The 19,408-nt window shown below is 37.4% G+C and overlaps 1 protein-coding gene across 2 annotated transcripts in view; it reads right to left on the bottom strand.

The window, feature by feature from the left end:
* Nucleotides 1–16,934, bottom strand: part of NUP205 (nucleoporin 205) — a 49,127-nt gene extending 32,193 nt beyond the window's left edge. The window contains exons 1-10 of one of the 2 annotated variants that reach the window (XM_039383989.1): nucleotides 16,800–16,934; nucleotides 11,259–11,401; nucleotides 10,075–10,246; nucleotides 8,982–9,126; nucleotides 7,914–8,073; nucleotides 6,042–6,270; nucleotides 5,714–5,878; nucleotides 4,753–4,928; nucleotides 1,630–1,746; nucleotides 313–450 (exon numbers count right to left, since the gene is read on the bottom strand). In XM_039383989.1, the coding sequence (XP_039239923.1) occupies nucleotides 313–450; nucleotides 1,630–1,746; nucleotides 4,753–4,928; nucleotides 5,714–5,878; nucleotides 6,042–6,270; nucleotides 7,914–8,073; nucleotides 8,982–9,126; nucleotides 10,075–10,246; nucleotides 11,259–11,401; nucleotides 16,800–16,827 (1,473 nt within the window). In that variant the 5' untranslated portion in view covers nucleotides 16,828–16,934. Of the gene's footprint in view, nucleotides 1–312; nucleotides 451–1,629; nucleotides 1,747–4,752; nucleotides 4,929–5,713; nucleotides 5,879–6,041; nucleotides 6,271–7,913; nucleotides 8,074–8,981; nucleotides 9,127–10,074; nucleotides 10,247–11,258; nucleotides 11,402–12,738; nucleotides 12,756–16,799 lie in introns of those variants that run through there. The other variant, XM_039383990.1, reaches the window with a different exon arrangement.
* Between the last annotated feature and the right edge of the window lie 2,474 nt (nucleotides 16,935–19,408).

Raw genomic sequence — 19,408 nt, 5'->3', positions numbered from 1 at the left:
ACTTCTCAGTTACATGCAAAAGGTATGTAGAAGTTATCAGATACCAGAGCAGTATCAGAATTATTTAGCAACTGCAACAAATCAGACCTAAACAACATTTTCAAAGAGGTTAGTTAAGACTCTTGTTAAGTTTATTGACAAGCAACAAGAACCATGCCATGCAGAGGAGGACACATGCAGATAAGCCACTGAGAAAAGGTAATATCTTCTTAGAGGCTATCTGTAGTAAGGGTACCAAAAACTTTGTTTCTTGGGGTTTTTTGTTACTTTAGTTTCAAGTTACTAGTAATTACTCAAGAAAACCTAGATAACCTGGCGCTGAGGGGGTCGCTGATGAGCTACTCCAAGGTAGGACCCCATGATGGTGGATGTCTGCAAGGGCTCCGATGGACACCAGTATTCATGAGCAAGTTCCAGATTAAAGGGGTCTTTCCTATACAATTCAGCAATCTATCAGAGAAAAGATGATGTTGGAAAAATATTAACTATGTGAAGAAAAAACAATTACTTCAACAATAAGCACTGCTTCTAGATTAGCTAAACACATCTGAGAGGCAAAGCATTCCACAGCTGGTGTTTTATTTCTTAAAACTCTCTGAAAACAAGAGCGTCTAAATAACAGCATAGGAAAAAGTGACAGAGAAATTCAAAATGCACACATCAGCAAAACTTTAATAACTTTCTAATTATTACAGATTGAATTGTTGTAAGAAAACAGCATCATCTCTCTTTAAATAACCATATCCATACCTTCATACATTGAATTTACAAGTCAGCCAGTACCATGAATAGAAATCCTACCCGTTATCTGAACATACAAATTTCTCAGAGTAAATTTTCACTTGTAGTTCTTCATTTAAAGTTCACTATATATCTCTGAGCTGCCTAAGAAAGCATTTCAGTACAAAGTTTCCTGCAAATGTCCTATAACCTTTACCTTCGGAAAAGACAAGTAGTAAAAGTTTTTTAAGTTATTCATGAACAGAAAATAAAAATTGCCGTTTAATATGTAAATCTCTTTTCTGATTTTTTTGAAAGTGCAGTTAAGTAACCTTAATAACTAATATTTAAACAAATATGATTATTTTATTTTCATTTTATTTTTTTTCTATTTTCTTTATTTTATTAAAAATATTAAAGGAACAGATCTTTTTTTAAATGTACACTTTTGGTCAAAATTCTACTGAAATTAGGGAATTTGTAATTCCACCAGCCTTGATGGGGTCACATTACCTAGACTAATCTACAGCAAATACAAAACAGTGTTCCAAAATTCTCATTACAAATATTTCAACATGAGAACTATTTAAACATTTCAATTATTTATCGGACTGTCAATAGTAAGGTTAACCCCCTAAAACATTCAAACATAGCAAATACTGCAGTATTTACTTGCTAAACAACAATCAAATGACATTAACATAAGAAAGCAAGGCAGTAAATTAATTCCTTTACATGAAACGTTATAGAAAAGTGTCTGTATTTAAGGAAAAAAAAAATTTAAAAACTCTAATCCAAAAAGAGAAAGGTCCAGCATCATATGGTATCATTCAGATACAGGTTTTCAGATGAAAAATCAAAGTCACAATTACTATTTGCCACTGTAATTTAAAAGAAAATAGGGCTTACTAGAAGCATTAAATGCTCCAGATCTCTCCGAAGGGAAATAGGTGGATCATTACCCATCTGAATACTCATGTGGATCATGCGAGCATCTTCATCAGCACGGTTTCTCAGCTGTTTCACCTACAGAATTTATGAAGTGAAAAAAACCACTGGTCTAAGAATGAAACAGAACAGAAACAGAACAGAACACTTGTCTATACGGCCTACTAAAAGCTAAGAAAGCCAATGTACTTGCATGTATATGACAAGAATATTCAATTTTATATTTTTTCAATCCTCTCTTTCCCCAAGAGCTTGCATACGAAGATATATTCAATTACTTTCTTACTGCCAAGGTCCTCAGTGCACAGCAAAAGCCCTGAATTTACACCACGGGAGTTTTTCCTAACTGACTTCACCAGATCCTCTGGTTTGGCCCCAAATGGTGGATCCTTTTCCTCTTTTTAATTCAAAAGCTAGATGCATTAGGTTCAAACACAGAATGTTGGACCATTATTCACAAAGAGTGAAAAGAAACACAAAACACAGCAAAATAATGTTTTCTTTATATAGATCTGTGGATTGCACCTTTCTTCACCATTAAAGGTTACTTCTACTTACAGTTACTTCATGATTTGAAAAGTTCTGAACTGATATAATTACTTTGGACCCAGTCTGTCTCAACTAAAAGCATCACCACGTCTATTAACACAAGAGGAAATAAAAAAGAAAAAAGGGAGGGGAAGAAGAACTGCAGCAATAAAAAAAATAGTCATTTAATCAGCATCTTAAACTTCTCTGTGTTGAAAAAGCTAATTACTAAACAAAAAACAGCTGACATTTAAAATCAAAAAGCTTTTGACATGACACCCCATCAGCAGCTTATAGAAAGCAAACAGATATAAGATGAAAAGTCAAGTTTTGTTAAATATTAAGGAGACACTGAGGATCAAGAAACAGAAGTAAGCAACCAATTCAACACATCAAAAATTAAAACATGGTTACAGTCAACAGAGACTGGTTCATAGTCTACAGTATCTTAATGTCCAAAATTGAATGAGCAGCAAAATAATTCTGTCTCTTTAAGAAAAAATAATTTAAAAATAATAATAATGAAAAAGAAAAAATATTTAAAACTAGAAATAACTGTGGAAAGGGTCAGAGCAAACTAGCTAAAATCAGTATACTAACTGAACAAGAACAGAACTGGTAAATGAAATAATGAATTATTTGAGGTACTAAAGCCAATTATCGATTTCTAAATGAAGGTAATGCAATCAACCAAAAGATTTACCCAAATCCTCACTGGCAAGCAGCATAAATGCTAAAACTATAAGGAGGAATTAATTAAAATGCTGACTTACAGATTTAAAAAAAAAACTGAACAAAAGTTAATGCAGATATACAAAACAAATATCCAGCAACACAGACACTTCTCTTTACCTAAAATTTGAAATTCAGTAGAAATAGTTGAGGACATAATCCAACCACTACCCAAAAGCAGTTAAGACAAAAAGTTGCCTTGAAGGGCTATATCCCAATTGCTTGCTAACAAAGTCTTTCCTGTGAAACCACTAGTATTGGCTTCTCTTGAACTGGAATACGAGCCAGTGGTCTGATTTTGGCTTATATCCTGTATTACAAAATCTTAGTTGTAATGAAAATCTCTCTTCATCTTCAGGCATTAGCTACAATTAACTGCAAACCTGAGGCAAAGTGAAAAAAAATGAAATGGAAAAGAAAAACTCTTCGCAGAGATAAAGAATCCAGTTCCACAATGCAATAAAGATGAGATGTACCAAGAAATCAAGCAACAGCCTTGGGATTTTCAGGCAGTTCTGTGGATACGGAGACAGGGTTGTGTCTGTTCTAAATCTAATAAGGCAGAAACCTCAGCCAGAGTCAGTCTCCAGCTCTTCAACTTTCATTCAAAAATCTACCTTATATCTCTAATAAAAACTGGTATCGTTACAGGGAGACACTTAATCTTTCATAAAGCAACACCATCCAATGAAGAACTGCCAGATTGTTTAAGGAAATTTCACAAACTACACCTCACATATTCCCCATATATTCCTAAGGGCTACTGTGTTTGTATTACAGAAAACACCGGATGTGTGCAGCCTTCAAAGCATGTCCAAAGCCTGTTAACATAATAAGTGCTGTACAGAGGCAGCCACTGCAGCAGAAATATAGCTGTAATTTATCAACATGAACCTGTTGGAACTGACATTATACTTGCTTTATGGATATTCTGTGGGTTTAAAAGACAGCCTGAGAAAACAACATGCAACATCAACGGATTATAAATAAATTATGATTAAATCTAAAAGCTGTCTACAACATGTTCATAAATGCCCTCAAAGATTCTTGAGGTTCAAATACTGTTTTTTCCTGCCAATATTGTTCACAGTCTGTGAGGTTACAATGAAAAATATACGGTTCTCAATCTTCCTTTTTGCACATTGAAAAAAGTAATTGTTTGGCAATTCTAACTACAGCTCAACACCACGAAGGCCACAAAATAAAGTCTCCATTAATTGAATGTGTTTTCATAGAATTTTGATTTTCCATGTCTAATCACAAGATATTGCACAAATGAAACTGTTGTAATTGCTTCAAATTTTTTTTAAACCCTTTTACAGCATTTTTAGTCTTCTACTGAAAATGGTTGCTTATTTTCCCAACAACTGATACTACTGAAAAAGCAGAATCCCTCCCCTTAAGTATGGAAAAGACCATTAGTAAAAAAATAAATTAAAAATGAGAGACAAAAACCCTAAGTTAATTTAGGTTACACTACTGTCTGTACTAAAAGAAAAAAAAATCAGAAAATCAATACCCACATGCACAGCCATCAATTTCAGCATTCATTTTGATTTTAATCATGTAAAACAAAACTACTTCCACCACAGAAGTTTCTTTTGTAAATCTCATCACACTGAAGTGTTTTAAAAATCACATTCTACTTCAGTATTGAAAACAAACCCCAAACATTATGACTTTCATGAAGTGAACAAGTTTTCTGAACTGCAGGGTCTCAAGCTGAGGGTCATGTCTGAATCTCTATGCTACCTGTCCAAATGTTAGAAATACAGAAGAAATACCCACATTTCTCAATAACTGCTGTTCACATAAACAACCTACCTTCATTGGCATGAGTGCAAGGAAGTCCGTGACAAGGTTATGAATTTTGCGAATGTAAAATTCCTCCTGGTAGAAATTTTCAGACCCCACAACAGATTCAGTCAGGAACAGGAACACATAATCAGCAATGGCTAGCTCTGCCATTGCCTCATCTGCCTCAGTGAATTCTGCAAGAGCTGGGCAACAAAATTCACGAGAGGGTAAAAAATAAATAACAATAATCTGTTAACAAGCAAAACGTATTTCAGGATATCCAGCTGACCTGCGAATTTACATGCTTCTATCAACTGTGTTTTTTCTACCATACAGGAAAACATTAGACTGGAAAAAGATAAATTAATGGCAGGTGATGACCTCAACTTTCTGCTTTAAGAAGTGTTAAAATGCATAACCCATTTACCCCAAAAAAATCTAAGGTAGTGAACCAAGAATCACAAAATACCTTAATTAAACATTAATTATAATGTTTGCGTTTTCTTTAATAGATATTCTGGAGTAGACTCAATTTTGACCTAGTAGGAAGCCTGGAAATCTTGTGAAGTTCAGAGAGGAAAAAAACAAAATTATAAATAGATTCATCCTCTCAAGATACTGAAGTTTAACATGTATAGATGTAAAAAAACCCATAATTGGAAATCTATTCTTAATTCAAGCGTTCAAATGATACTAAACTGAAAACGCAATCTTCGAATTTTCCAGTATGTTAAAATCTCTTTCACTTCAATGAGGCACTATGCAATATTACTTTCTAATAAACAATTACTTCTAAATCTGTGTACATTTCAGAGCAATTCAATTCTTGACAACCAAACTCACATGCTGAGAAAGCTTTAAAGAGCATCAATGGTAATTTTATCACAAAGGTAAATACTAGCACTTCAAAAAGGTAATAGATACTTTGACTTACATGACTTGCAAGCTGAATACTAATGTGCAAGAACTGCACTTTAGGGTAATTTACCTGTCACATCAGATAATTGGGATATTCCTCTTAATGTCAGCGCCCAGGCTAATCTAACAGTAGCTTGCAGGCCTGGTAATTTCCAAGGCTGGGATTCCTGAAGACGAGTGTGTATCGTTGCTATGTACTGTCTTTCTGCTAGCAGAGGGAGCCGGTGCATCAAATCTTGAAGAACAACAAAAACAAACACAAAACCAATACCCAATAAATGAATTTGAAAACAAATATGCAAAATCCTGTCTACTCGCTACTGATCAATAACGAAATTGTTTAAATAACAACTTATCCATCTGTACAATGTAACATCTGGGAAACCTCCCAGCATTACCTTCGCGATCCTCTGTGCCTTGTTCCAGAAAGCTGACATCAAAGCAGTAAAGGAGAGCCATGAGAAGAGACAAGTTCACACCATCCAACGAGCCATCAGCTTCCACTGTTACCTTTTCCAGGTAACTTATGAGGATTAGAGTGTCATCCTTGCTCAGTGGTGACTGACAGGTCCAGACAAACAGACTTTCAGCCAGTGACTGTCGGCATTCTTTAATGAGGTCAGAAACCTTTAGAAGAAAAATCAAACAAACAAAGGGTGAATATACATACTCTAGTAACACATTCAATTAGTCTTTCTCAGTCAATCATGATGACTAGGTTAAGTTAAAAATTACTCTAAAGACAGCAGCTACAGAAAATGTTGGGTTTAATTGCTAAACAACAAAGGCACACTTCTGCTTGTTAACTGCATTCATATTCCCACGTATTTCATGTGAGGTGTGAGTGGATACCCAGGAATATGACCACATGCAAACCAGCATCCCTGTCAAGGTCAGGAGACATGAATCTATATAGAACCTATATAGCTGTAAATGTATCACACAGAAGCCACATTTCCTAATCACACAACTGCACTGGCAGTTATCTCCAGATAAGGTCATAGTCTTTCCCTTACCTCAAAAGAGATGCCCTCAACTGACTATACAAATACCTAACACATAAGACATTGAGAAATAAGAAAAACATTTAAAATTAGAAATTCCTTCCTTCAGACAAAATGTTTATATCAACTTTAGAATATAAATTAATTTTATCATCCCCTATCATATATGGAACAAATATCAAGCCCAACATAAAGGCTACCAAGCATTTTCATACTAAAAATGGTATTTTTCTTTTTATTTGGCAGATTATTGCATGCTACAATACAAGTAAGCACAACAGTTCTTGAAAACAAAGTTTGTCTTTTTTCTAACAGTTACACCAAAATTACCTGGTTTTGAACAAACATTTATCTCATTTAATGTCATTCCTCCTCCCAGGCTGAGTTTTAACTGCTTTAAGTCTTATGAACACAGTGGAAGTTAAGAAAAAAAAAGGCAATTACGATCTTTCATAATAGTCTTTGTAAAACTGTATTTTATTCAGCTAAATTATGAGCTTCTAGTAACATTCTTATCCTATATCCATTGTACCTGGCTAAATAAAAAATAAAGTTCTATGAGCATTTTATATCCTGTAAAATCATATTCATGGTGATGAAGAGAGAAACTTTTCAACATTTAACATAGCAAGAGATTTGTGCACAGACTCCAGCAGAATAATACTTCTAATCAATACAGAGGGAAATATGGTATTCCATCTAATACAAAGAAAAAACCCTGCTAATGTAAAGCATTAAATGGATTTCAAGGTAAAATTAAGGTAAATTAAGATAATTTAGGTAAATGAGAAGGATAATCTTTGCATAGTTTCTAGATAAATAGCAAAAGCGTCAAACTAATTCTTTCTTTGGTGGAAAAGAAACTGACTCTATTACATAGAATAATTTTTAAACGGATCACCCATTAGAAGGAAGTTCAAAAATTACAACAGTGATGTTTACAATCTTCCTGCTACAAAAAATATGCTGCAGCAGTTAGTGTCAATTTTTTTTAAAAACTACACATAAATATTGTGCTTACTTTTTTACCGTCCTTGGTTACACATCACTTAAAACAAGGCATGACCCAGCATGTTGAAGCAACAGCAAAACAGAAAGGCAGGAAGCAACCTGGATCCCATACTCATATTGCACAACCCGTGGAGTAGTTATTCTGATCTCTCAGACAGTAACAGACCTTGCAAAAGCAGAGAACTCTTGATGGTCTAACTGTATTCTAATCTGTTCACTAATACAGAAAAATATTCACACTCAGGGAGTATTTACCTCTTTTCGATGTTTCTCACTGCCCAATCCTCGCTCTCTCTGGAGTTTATCAAATTCATTGTTCAAATCGATGTGAGACACAAGTGTAAGGATCTTCTGAGTCAAACCCTGCTCCATTAAGTCATCTGTAAAGCGTGTTGTCATGGACATTAACTCCTGACTATAACAGAAAGAATATAAATTTAACAATTAATCATACTTTCCCAGTCTCAAAGAAGTCTAAAATAATGAATCCCATCAAATATATTTGATAACAAAAAATGTACAAATAAATTATATACAGAAAGTAAAGATGTGCCTCACTACTTAGTAAGCAGTACCCTCTCAAAACATTACGCTGAATGGATACAAAGTCTTTAGGTAACTTCTGCAGGTGCAGGAACATGGAATATGAGATACAGTGGGGATCAGCTAGTTAAGATTTCTATTCAAAGGAAAAAGTCCTATACGTAAGATGCACATAACTCACTAGTAAATGCAGTTATCCAGATACTGAACTCTACTGAAGTGGTAAAGCTAATTCTAATGTAATAATTTATGTTATGTTTCAGAATTTATATTTACACTAGAATACATCTTTTCATCTTTCTGTAGTCAATCAATCACTGTGCACTGGAAGTTAGCAAAGTGTATTGCTTTCTTTTTCAAAGTGAAAAAAAGAGCATTTAATGTTCACCAGTAGACAGTGCATTCCTTTAAATAAAGGCAAGAGCCCAGTTCTCTGATTTTGCAGTACCCAGGAAGTCAGAACACTGCAAGGTTCTCAAATAGTGAGTAATCAACACTAGTTAGAGCAACACCTACTGGGAGGGTTTCTGAAACAAAACACTGCCAAAAGGTGAAGTAGCATGAAAGAATTGAAAGTAAAACACATATCATATCCTTATAACCCAATAAAAAATACGTGCAAGAAACTTTAACATTATGCTTAAAAAGAGAACATGAAAGCAGCTGCATCAGGTTATGAAAAACAAACAAAGTGAGAATATACATATTCTCTTTAGTCTAATTAGTCCTAAAAGCATCCAAAACAAAGAGCTTTGATCAGCTCATCACCCTAATACAGACCTGAGTTCCAATGTCCACGTCTTGCCTTGGCGTGACTGGATGAGGGTTCGTAGTGAATTGGCAATACATCTTTTTCCATCCCAGTACAATAGAACTGCCACTAGACCTCTTGTAAGACCAGGAAAATGAGGTTGCTGATGTTCTCCTAGGGAAAGAAAATGCACAAAATAGTCAAAAAAAGCTGAACATACATGCTTTGACAACATCTCTGTATCTTTGTATTTCTAACTCAAATACAAATATAGCATTCAAAGTAACTGTGGTCCTTCACTATCACTTGGATTTCTTTTAGACACTGAAATCACACATATTTTGTGTGCTATTATTAGAATTAATATTCAACTATTAAAACATCCAAAAATAAAAAAAAGAGTGTAAGGCCAAACACATCTTAATCCAAATGGTATTTGCAACTGATATGTACCTATCTTCATAATCAATTCTAGCCGATTATCATAAAAATATCTTTTTATTCAAAATTAAAATTTCTGCCAGAATTTACATCAAAAATTCAAGTTCAAAATAGAAAGAGGCTGACGTGAAGATGGCTTCTAAAGCTGACAAATTTGCAAGCTACTTCTTCAATGAATTTTTAAAAGTTAAATGATGAACAGTAGCTAGTAATGATAACTGACAATTACATCTTAACTCTAAAATCAATCTTCTACATGCAAAGAATGTGTCACTCTCCAGAATACTTCTCTTACTAATCAGTTATTAGATTATGATCCAAACAGTCACATATCAATATAACTAACACATAGTTTAAAGAATCAATATCCATTACACTGCTTTATGGAAAAACTCTAAGTCAATCATTTTAAAATTATGTTTAAATTCAATGATAGAGAAATTAAACCATGAAACCCCCTCAAAATATTCCCCCTTTTGAAATAGCTGCATGTGTGAACATTAAGTTTCAGAACACTGCTATCATATTACTTTACAGTGAGAGTAGATTTCTCCTTAGGAACCTTCTATGTTAGGAAGTTAAGGCCTTCACTGATCATTCGTTCACGTTAAGCATATACTTAAATAAGAAGGCCCTATTTAAGCTGTATTTCTCCAGCTCTTAAATATTTTCCCTTCTCACCAGCTAGAAGGAGTTCAACAGCTGCCAACTCTCCAATATCAAAGAGGTCACTGAGGATAAAGGCTTCTCTGATGAGTTGCTCTGGCAAGAGCCTAGTTCCCTGCTGACCCTGGATAGCAACTCCTTCTGTACTTGCTTTCTGAATTTTCTCATGCTGCTGAACATTCTTTGGCTGCAAGAGAAACAAGCATCGGAAGTTATTCAAAATGGCAAGAACAAATACTGAATAAAGATTTACACATTAATCCTTTCTCACAAATACTGTTCCGACAGGTTAGGTTGTAACCATAAAAACAAAGGCAGCGTTTTTAAACACAGAGATAGTAAAGGCATCCTAATAATGCTTCACACTTGCACAGCAGTGGTCTCTTTGTGAGAACGTACCAAAAATAATCTTATACAATGTGCTGACTTTTAGTTTACTCAGAATAATGGAGACTGAAAGTAAACTTTAATATAATTCTCAACAGCTCCATGAAAGACATTCACGTTGCTGATCAGAACTATTGTGTTACTCCCAACTGCTATTTTCTACATCATTCTTTTTCCATTAAACTGAGATGCTAAAATATACTGACAAAACTCTACAGTTGACTTAAATTTTCTGACCTATCAGTTAAAAGAGTTGTCTACTATTGCAGAAGTAACACCACTGAAAGAAGATATATTTCTAGTTGTGATCCATCAGCCAAGAAGCAGTGAGGTTTTCCACATCATCTGACATTTCTAACAAGACATACTGTAATTTTTAAATTCATGTGTTCACCTGTTCTGTGTGTTCATTAACCAGACTGAAATATGAACATGGACCAAAACCAGACAAAATAGTTTGGTGCTTTATTTCAGACACACAAGAGTAACAAAAAAAAGCCAACAGGTGACTGATGGATCATCAGGTACCTTTACTTTTTACTTTTCCTTTCAAAATAGCACTCAAATAATGAGAGAAAACAATACATCATAGATAAAATCATCCTGTAAAAGACACAAAATAATATGTATTATTCAAGCTATTTGTATTCTTATGGCAGCACAAGACTGGTATAACACATCTGCATTATGTACTGTAAAAATGTAGAATGAAATGAATGGTCAGAGTCTAAATGGTATGTAAGACAACACTGCAAGACAGATTAAATCATCAACTCTCCAACTCATTCCACAAAACAGCATTAGCCCAGTACCGGATTTCTGAAGAGAGAGATGAAGTCAGATTTGTGTTTCTTTAAAACCTGGTCAAGACGATGAACAGCTTCAGGTTGCCTTTTCCAAATGGCATTCATTACAGTCTGCCATATGTCCTTATATGGACCCCACAAGCTGGCAGCTAAAAGAAGAAATAAAACAATGTACTTGAAATGGAGAAAGAAACAAAAAAAATTATTTATTCACTGTTTTCAATAAGTAGACTCTTTTTTAACTTACTGTTACTCTCAGCTTGACAGTATAGACAGTTATGCCCATCAAGCAAAGCATATTTTCCTTTCTTAAGGCAAAAGAAAAGTAACAATGATGGTCTGGTATAAAACCTAATTGCATTTAGGAAGCTAGAGAAGCAGAAAAGATGATGTATGCACCTAAGTTCTGGAGCTGAACAATCACTTAGGTTTAAAAAGAGTTTTAAGATTATTGAGTTCAAGCACTAACCCAGCACTGCGAAGTCCACCACTAAACCACATCCATAAGTGCCACAACTACATATCTTTTAAATCCCTCCAGGACTGTGACTCTACCACTTCTACAGAACACTTCAGAAAAGGACCACCTTCACTATAAACTAAACAACCCATCAGATCAAAATATATGGTACTCTGGGATTACAGCAGACGGCTAAAGAAAAATGGCTTCAACCATTTCCAAAGATTATCATTTGCATGAGCAAGTTGGGAAAAAAAAATAGCAGTTTAATCAAAAGCAAGCTATTTAATCACCCTTATTGCTCCTACATTGTCAGTGTACTGAGCTAGTCAACTGGAAGGGGTGTAAAGTCCTACCTCAATAACAGGAGAAAAACACTATCTGTTGAGAGAGAACAAAATCCTCTGATTACTCCAACTAAAACTGAAATCACTCCCAACAATGGAAAATGGAAATCTCCTAAGCCTCAAAGTATTTATAGAATGTCAGACCAAAGACTGCCACAGCCTACAAGCACACTTAAATGTGAAGCCATTCAAGCTGAGTAGCTATAAATGAATACATGAACTTAGAAGTGACTGAGGCACTCTTACAAGTGCAAAATGGGCATGAAATACACACACGGGTAGATTTTTCCATTTCTTGATTTTTCCCCCCCCAGATTACCTATTTTCCCAGTTTTAGTAATATTAAGCAATATCTTTAGAATATTACATTAGGGACAAATTGTCCATGCAAATGACTTGTACTGAAGATGTGGAAGCGTCTTATTGTGAATTATGAGGTGTAGCATCAACAAGTAACAGAGTTGTAAAGCTCCCAAGTTGTGTTTTATGTTTATATATCCCAGCACACTCTCCCTGTCAACCTATTCTGCTTCTCCAGGTTCTTCATACAGATTTCCTGGTTAAATGGTTAGTTGCCAAATTTAATAGAAGTTCCACTATGACTTTGAAAAGTTTCCTGACAGAAATAGGAAGGATATTAAGGACTTACTATGGACAATTTCTAATCTTTCAACCTCACCTGCCTGAATTCCATCCACTTTGGTAAGATTAAGGGATAACTAAGAACTGGACAGCCGACCTTGAATCTGAATGTAACTTGGCAAGGCCTTCTCTTTTTGACATAACCAAAGAAATATCCAATATATGAGGAACTGAAAATGAAGAGCAGTGCTGCCAAAATTTGTTGCCTCTTTCCATCAGTCTGTGTAGAACAATATAAATTAGAAACTAAAACCGTAAGATTAAAGGCAATATAAGCCTAACAATACTCTTTCATATTAACTCATCTCTCTCCTCTTAATTTAAAAAATAAATCAAGACAAGTACTTTTGACACCTAAGACACATTTGCTGCTAATATTCTGTAAAAGAGGTTCATAAAGACATGAAACTCCTTTACCAGAAATAGATCAACAAAAATATTACCTATGTTTAGAAGAGACCAGATTATTCTAGAAGCTAGGAAGCTCAAATAAATTAGAGAAGTCTGACCCTACTCTAAAAATACCACCTCATCTCTTTCTCTACACTGAGAAGTTTCTTTTGCATATTTCAGACCTGAATTTAGTACTACAGCTAGAAACTGTATCATTCAGAACCCGAACTCTGTAGCAGGAATACTGCACTGGAAGTCTCTTTATCATTGGGAATGATGAAAACAGCACACCAAACTACTCTTCAGACTTCAACCAGAACTGTTGTCTAAACCAAAACCCATGTAGATGGAAAATACGTACCACCTAGTATTATCCCATTAAAAAAAAAAAAAACCCACAAAATTTTAAAACCAATATTAAACAGACGTACCTAAGTGTTTCCCTTGCTAGATGTCATTTGTATTTGTGAAACTTTCAGACTTTACACACCACAAGTCACTGCTAAATTTATTAAATAAATTATATTGCCAATTTTATGGTTTGCCTTCAAACTACCACGTAAAAACTGATTGCAGGCACTGTTATGTGTTACTGAGATGGTTTCTGACCCAAAGGTATTATAAGCTAGTGGTGGTTTTTGCATGCTGCAATTTTCCTAGTTGAAAAGCTGCTTTCAGAGGTTGCTGTCCTTCACTCAGAGCCACTTGTTCCCAACCACGGACATACCTGCTTCGTTTACTCTGCCAGACCACACTATAAGTCACATTAGTCAAATGGCTGAAATTAAAGAAGGGGAGGAAAAAGCAACATGTTCCAGAGTTCTTTCAACATGGTTTATAAAAATCAGAGCTCTCATTAACACAGCTAAGAAAGTGGTCCAGCTAGTCATAAAACCAACTGAAAGACCAATGCCTGAAACACAGAGGGAAGAAACAAGTGGGTAGGGAACAGCAGAGACTTAAACTGAGGAGGAATGTCTCTGGAGAAATGATAAAACAAAACTATGCCTTGCAGAGTAGCCTATATGCAAAAACACTAGCATTTAATCTAAATTTGCCTTAACTTTTTTTTTCTCCTTTTTAACGTACAAGGTAACACTGTGGTATAAAATCAAGTACAAAGGCAACATTTTATCATGGTGTAGCTCCTTCTAACTCTAAGTCTTATAGTAAACCTCTCAAGGTTTACTGAAGTGAAATGTATCTGCACCACTTCTTGACCAGGCTGCTTATGTTAAGACAGCAAGGTAGCTACCCTGATGTAAAGATGCCCCTCCTTTTTATGCAACCAAGGCACCACCTCACAGTAACACAAAATGCTCCCTGAATGCCCTGAATAATAAGGCAGGATAAGCCAAGTGGAAGTGTAGCAGAGCACAGAGATAGTAGCAAGTCTCTGAGCAAGACCACTGCTTTCAGTGGTGACTTGGCAGCAGCAAAACATTGTCAGTTTTACTCTGTTGCAAAGGAAGAAATCATACAAAACAATAATAAATACAAAACAAACCCTCTCACCCCAAACTCAGTACTAACCCATCATCATTCATAACACAATTAGAAGTGCCAGTATGGCTGTATCAGGAAAACCTGTAAAAAAGGACAAACTCTCTGCCTTTTTCAAGCATCGGAGTCTTTTAATCATACAATGTTACCCCTGTCTAGACAAATTTAACTAAAAATAGCTACTATTGGATGAATAATTTCACACTCTAGACTGTAACTGCCTCTCCCACATAAACTTCAGAGTGTAGAGATTTATTTCACTCTTATTACATTACCAAGTCCAATAAACACCAGCAGCAATACAGTGTCTGCCAAAAACTGTTCAACTATCTTCCTGGCCCATCTGTTTGCTCTTGTCCCTAGCACATAATTTCTTTGCATCAGCCCAAACACATGTACTGTAAGGCATTAAAAGAAATTAAGGACCTAACTTCTCTATCCAAAAACTAATCCAAAAAAAGAGTTTATTTTCAACAGGATCACATCTACAACCCAGTCTGCTCTGTGATGGCACCAGCTATGTTAGCACAAAGATGGATTATTGCAGAGAAAGGAATAAGCACCTAGGATGGAAAAAAAGTTGGACTTTAGCAACCACACTGACTTTTTCCCATTTACGCTGTTTCTATTACTATTAGTTTTACAAAGGCTGACCACCCCATCAGGGCCAGCAAGGAAGGACAGGATGAGTTACTTCTTTCAGCAACAATAGCAGGTGACGCTTATGCCTGAACTTTTTGTCACAGTATAGACTTATGTTTGTCCCCAGAAACAACACAACATAACCTAAGGCAAAAATCCTCATTAGTTCTATTGACATATCTGCTTTATTTTTTTCTCATATTTCATGTACAAAACTCTTTCTTCCCCTATTTTTTTTAATTATAAGGTTGTAGAATCTCTTGCCATGTAATTTATAAATAAAGTATAGTCTCATTTTAACTACTCAGATTTTCACTTTAACGAAGATGCATTTCAGATGAAGGGTCTTTGCTTTATTACTGTTTTTCTGTGAGAGAACAGAAATGCTATTCATTCAGTTAGATCAAAATATCTTTTCTGTAAAATTTGCTCCCTGCTTGACAAAGGAATGGAGGTTTTAATTCTATTAACTAGTCACTATGACATACCAAACCTTAGTTACAGACCTCTTGGGACATTTTGGCCATGCCAAAAAAACTGACCTTGTTCAGTCTTACACAAAGAAAGGTTAAAGAGGGATGGGAGCTTTGTTTTCTTTAACTACTGAAGGGCACTATACACACAGAAAGCAGGCGGAGGTACCACAGGAGATGAGCAGCAACTGACCCAAGCTGCAATAACAAAACTTCCAATTAGCCACCAGGGGAAAAAAGAAATAAAATACTGTGAGGGCGGTCACACCTTGGAACGGAGGCCCAGAGAGACCTCTTAGAGGATCTTCATCCCCACAAGTATTCAAAGCTAGTTTAGATAAGGCCCTGAGCCATCAGATTGAGCTGGCCTTGCTTTAACGAAGAGGAAGAACAGAAGCACTGCACCCAATAACCTCTTAAGTTATTCTCTGATTATCTAGTAATTTCCTTTTGTATTTGTTGTATTGGGCAAGTGCCGATTTAGGAATCCAAAACTGTTCTTGGGCCACGCTCTAAAAGGACCATGGATGAACCTGATGCTCCTAGTCAATGGATGAGAAACCATCTTCATTTCCACACTCACTGTGTACTACCGAGCAAGATTCTGAACATATTTCTTTGTTGCCTTTTATTGCGCACAGCATTAAGAGATGAGTGCAATACCGTCATTAAGATGAGAGCAATACATCTCAGTGTATTGCCTAACCCCATGTGCACTGAGTTATACAGTCCCCTCGAATCAAGGAGTCTTCGCTGCCTCATGTCACACCCTGCTAGGACCACTCAAGCTCAGCGGCAGCTCTGACCGCGGAGAACCATCGCCAGGCACCTCTGGGTGGCCCGAGCCCCGGGTACCGCCGCACGGGACGCCGCTCTCCCCGCCGCCTGCCCGCACCGCCGCAGCCCTTTCCCGCCGCCCGCTCGGGCCTTGCCTCGCAGCCTCACCACGCCCGGCCTGCTCAGGCGGCTACCTCCGCTTCCCCGGACTCTGAGGAGGGGCGCAGGGCCAGTGGCCCGCGGGTGGGGAGCAGGACGGCCGGGGCAAGGCGGAGGAGGAGCCGCAGCCCCGCGCTTAGATTGTTCTTACCCGAATTTACCGCCAACGGTGCCGCCATCTTGGACAGAGGGAGGCGCGTCGCGGCGCCGGCGCCTGATGAAGGCCCGGCCAATCCGCCGGGCTGCGGGAGCGCGTCCCGCGACTTCCGCCTTTCCCGGCTTCGGGACAGCACAGCCGGCGGCAATCACGGAGCGGCCGCTCCCGGGACAGCGGCTCCGGCGGGGACAGCGGCGGCGGCTGCGGAGGCAGCGGCAGGGGCAGCCCCGCGGTCGGGCCCCGCGCCCGGGCTGACGGGAGCTGTAGTCGCAGGTTGATGGTTTGTCGTGTCGGGCGGCTTCGTGTTCGTGTACAGACTTTACCGAGGTGGCTGCGGGAAAGGGAGAGCGCCGGTGTTCTGCATTCCCGCCTTCGCACCTCTGATGTAAATAGCACATCAATTCCGTGCCGCTCAGTTTCTCTTTCCCCCTTCCTTTTCCATGCCTCTCTGAGGAGAGTCTGTCATAGAATCATAGAATCAGCTGGGTTGGAAGGGACCTCAGGGATCATCAAGTCCAATCCTTGATCCACTACTGCTGCTGTTACTAGACCATGGCACTAAGTGCCACATCCAGTCTCTTTTTAAAAATCTCCAAGGACGGAGAATCCACCACTTCCCTGGGCAGCCTATTCCAGTGTCTGACAACCCTCTCTGTAAAGAAATTCTTTCTAATATCTAACCTAAACCTCCCATGGCACAACTTGAGACCATGCCCTCTTGTCTTGCTGATAGTTGCCTGGGAAAAGAGACCAACCCCCACCTGGCTACAACCTCCTTTCAGGGAGTTGTAGAGAGTGATGAGGTCTCCCCTGAGCCTCCTCCAGGCTGAACAACCCCAGCTCCCTCAGCCTCTCGTCACAGGACTTGTGCTCCAGTCCCTTCACCAGCCTACTTGCCCTCCTCTGGACCTGCTCCAGGACCTCAATATCCTTTCTGAACGGAGGGCCCCAGAACTGGACACAGTACTCGAGGTGTGGCCTCACCAGCACTGAGTACAGCGCTTTCCTTCCAAGCCCTGCCCTATAAGCCGTTTTCACTGAATATGGTTAAATATCTGAATTCAGATGCTGCACTAGGAGATAAATGTATTAGATTTTTTTTAAAACTGAGAAAAAGATTACTAGAATGGCTTCAGTTTCTATGGTTTCAGCCTGAAGTCTTCAAAAAAAATTTTTGTTTACAATCTTGTGTAGGGACAAAAAAAAATTAAAAAACAAAAAAAAAAAAAACCAAAAAAAAAAAAAAAAACCCAAACCAACCAACCAAACAAAAAGCCAACCAAATAAACCCAGCACTAATAGGAGTTATCCTGTGAAGAAAGCTGCATTTAAAGTATCAGGCATGAAGAAAATAAAGCAAAAAACATATCTGTACATATACATATCTGGAGCTAAGGAGCAAATATCAGTATCTTAGAAGTATTTTGTGTCTAAGGTTTAGTTACCACCCTCTGTCCCAGTAGCAATCAACTCTCCACCAGAAATTCCCTCCTGTACTACCTTCAGGATAAAAGATTCCACCAAAAGTATTCATTTTCAGTTCCAGTAGTTTCCTCTCTTGAACTTTATTAAGACAGTATTTCACAGTTGCAAAACCTTGTCCAATGAACTAGACCCAGGGGAAATTGGCAAAATAACTATCTTTGCTTCTCTGGATCTCTCCTATAATGTGATGGCAGAGAGAGCAGTGGTCTTGGGGTGAGAGTGAGTTGGCAAGGCAGCTATAAGAAAAAAGAGATGGAAAGCAGAGAAACTGTTTCACAAGGATTAGTCAGAAGAAGAGAGAGAAAAGGAAATTTTAGAAAATATGGGAAAAAGTTCTGTCCTATCAAGAACAGCTTCTCTCAGAGTTCAATAGATTAATCAGTTCTCATTAGCTGGGCCTAATTTGTTGATTTAGTCAAAGGCCCCATATTTCCTGGAGATTTACCTTTTCCCACTCTTAGCCATTAACTAGACTAGTCCTATAGCAATGACAATGATAATGAATTATTCATTTTATTCTAGGAAAGGAAGAGTGCCAGGCAGGAGGTGAAAATAGAAAATAAGAAGTTATTCCACAAGCAGCTGAAGTAAAGCAGCCTTGGTACCTGGGTACAGCATTCCTGTACCTTCTCCTGTGCACCCATCACATAAAGCCATAGTTCTGCTCCTACGCCACTCATGTGCCACCCCAAGCCCCATGACTATGAGAGGCAGGTATCATGATAAATTTGGAGATGCATGTGCCACAGCAAACATAATGGAAAGCTTGAGGTTTTGCTTCAACCTTTCCAAGCACAGCAGTCCTAATTTTGATCTTTTTTCTTTATACATTCTCTGATTTTTCACAAAGTTTTTGAGCCCTTTAGCCTTTGATCAGATTAGGTTGGAACTGGTTCAGAAATTGCAACAGGTTCAAAAGTTACTGAAGAAACTCAGCAGACAGTGTGATTTCCTAGGCTGCATTTCCTTAAGAAGCATGAGTTTTTCAAGAAGAGAGAGAAATAAATAATTGAATCTTTTTTTTTTAAAGCCTTTCCCAGGCTTGAAAAGCTGTCATATTTCTTTTGGCATTCAGATGCAGCCAGATTGCACACACTTTTTGTTAAACTCTGTTGGAG

Source organism: Pipra filicauda, unplaced genomic scaffold, assembly GCF_003945595.2.
Source record: "Pipra filicauda isolate LSUMZ 115617 unplaced genomic scaffold, ASM394559v2 scaffold334_size1588553_pilon, whole genome shotgun sequence".
Classification (NCBI taxonomy): domain Eukaryota; kingdom Metazoa; phylum Chordata; class Aves; order Passeriformes; family Pipridae; genus Pipra; species Pipra filicauda.
Note: the sequence above shows the minus strand (reverse complement) of the source record. Positions and strands in the feature narration are given on the sequence as shown.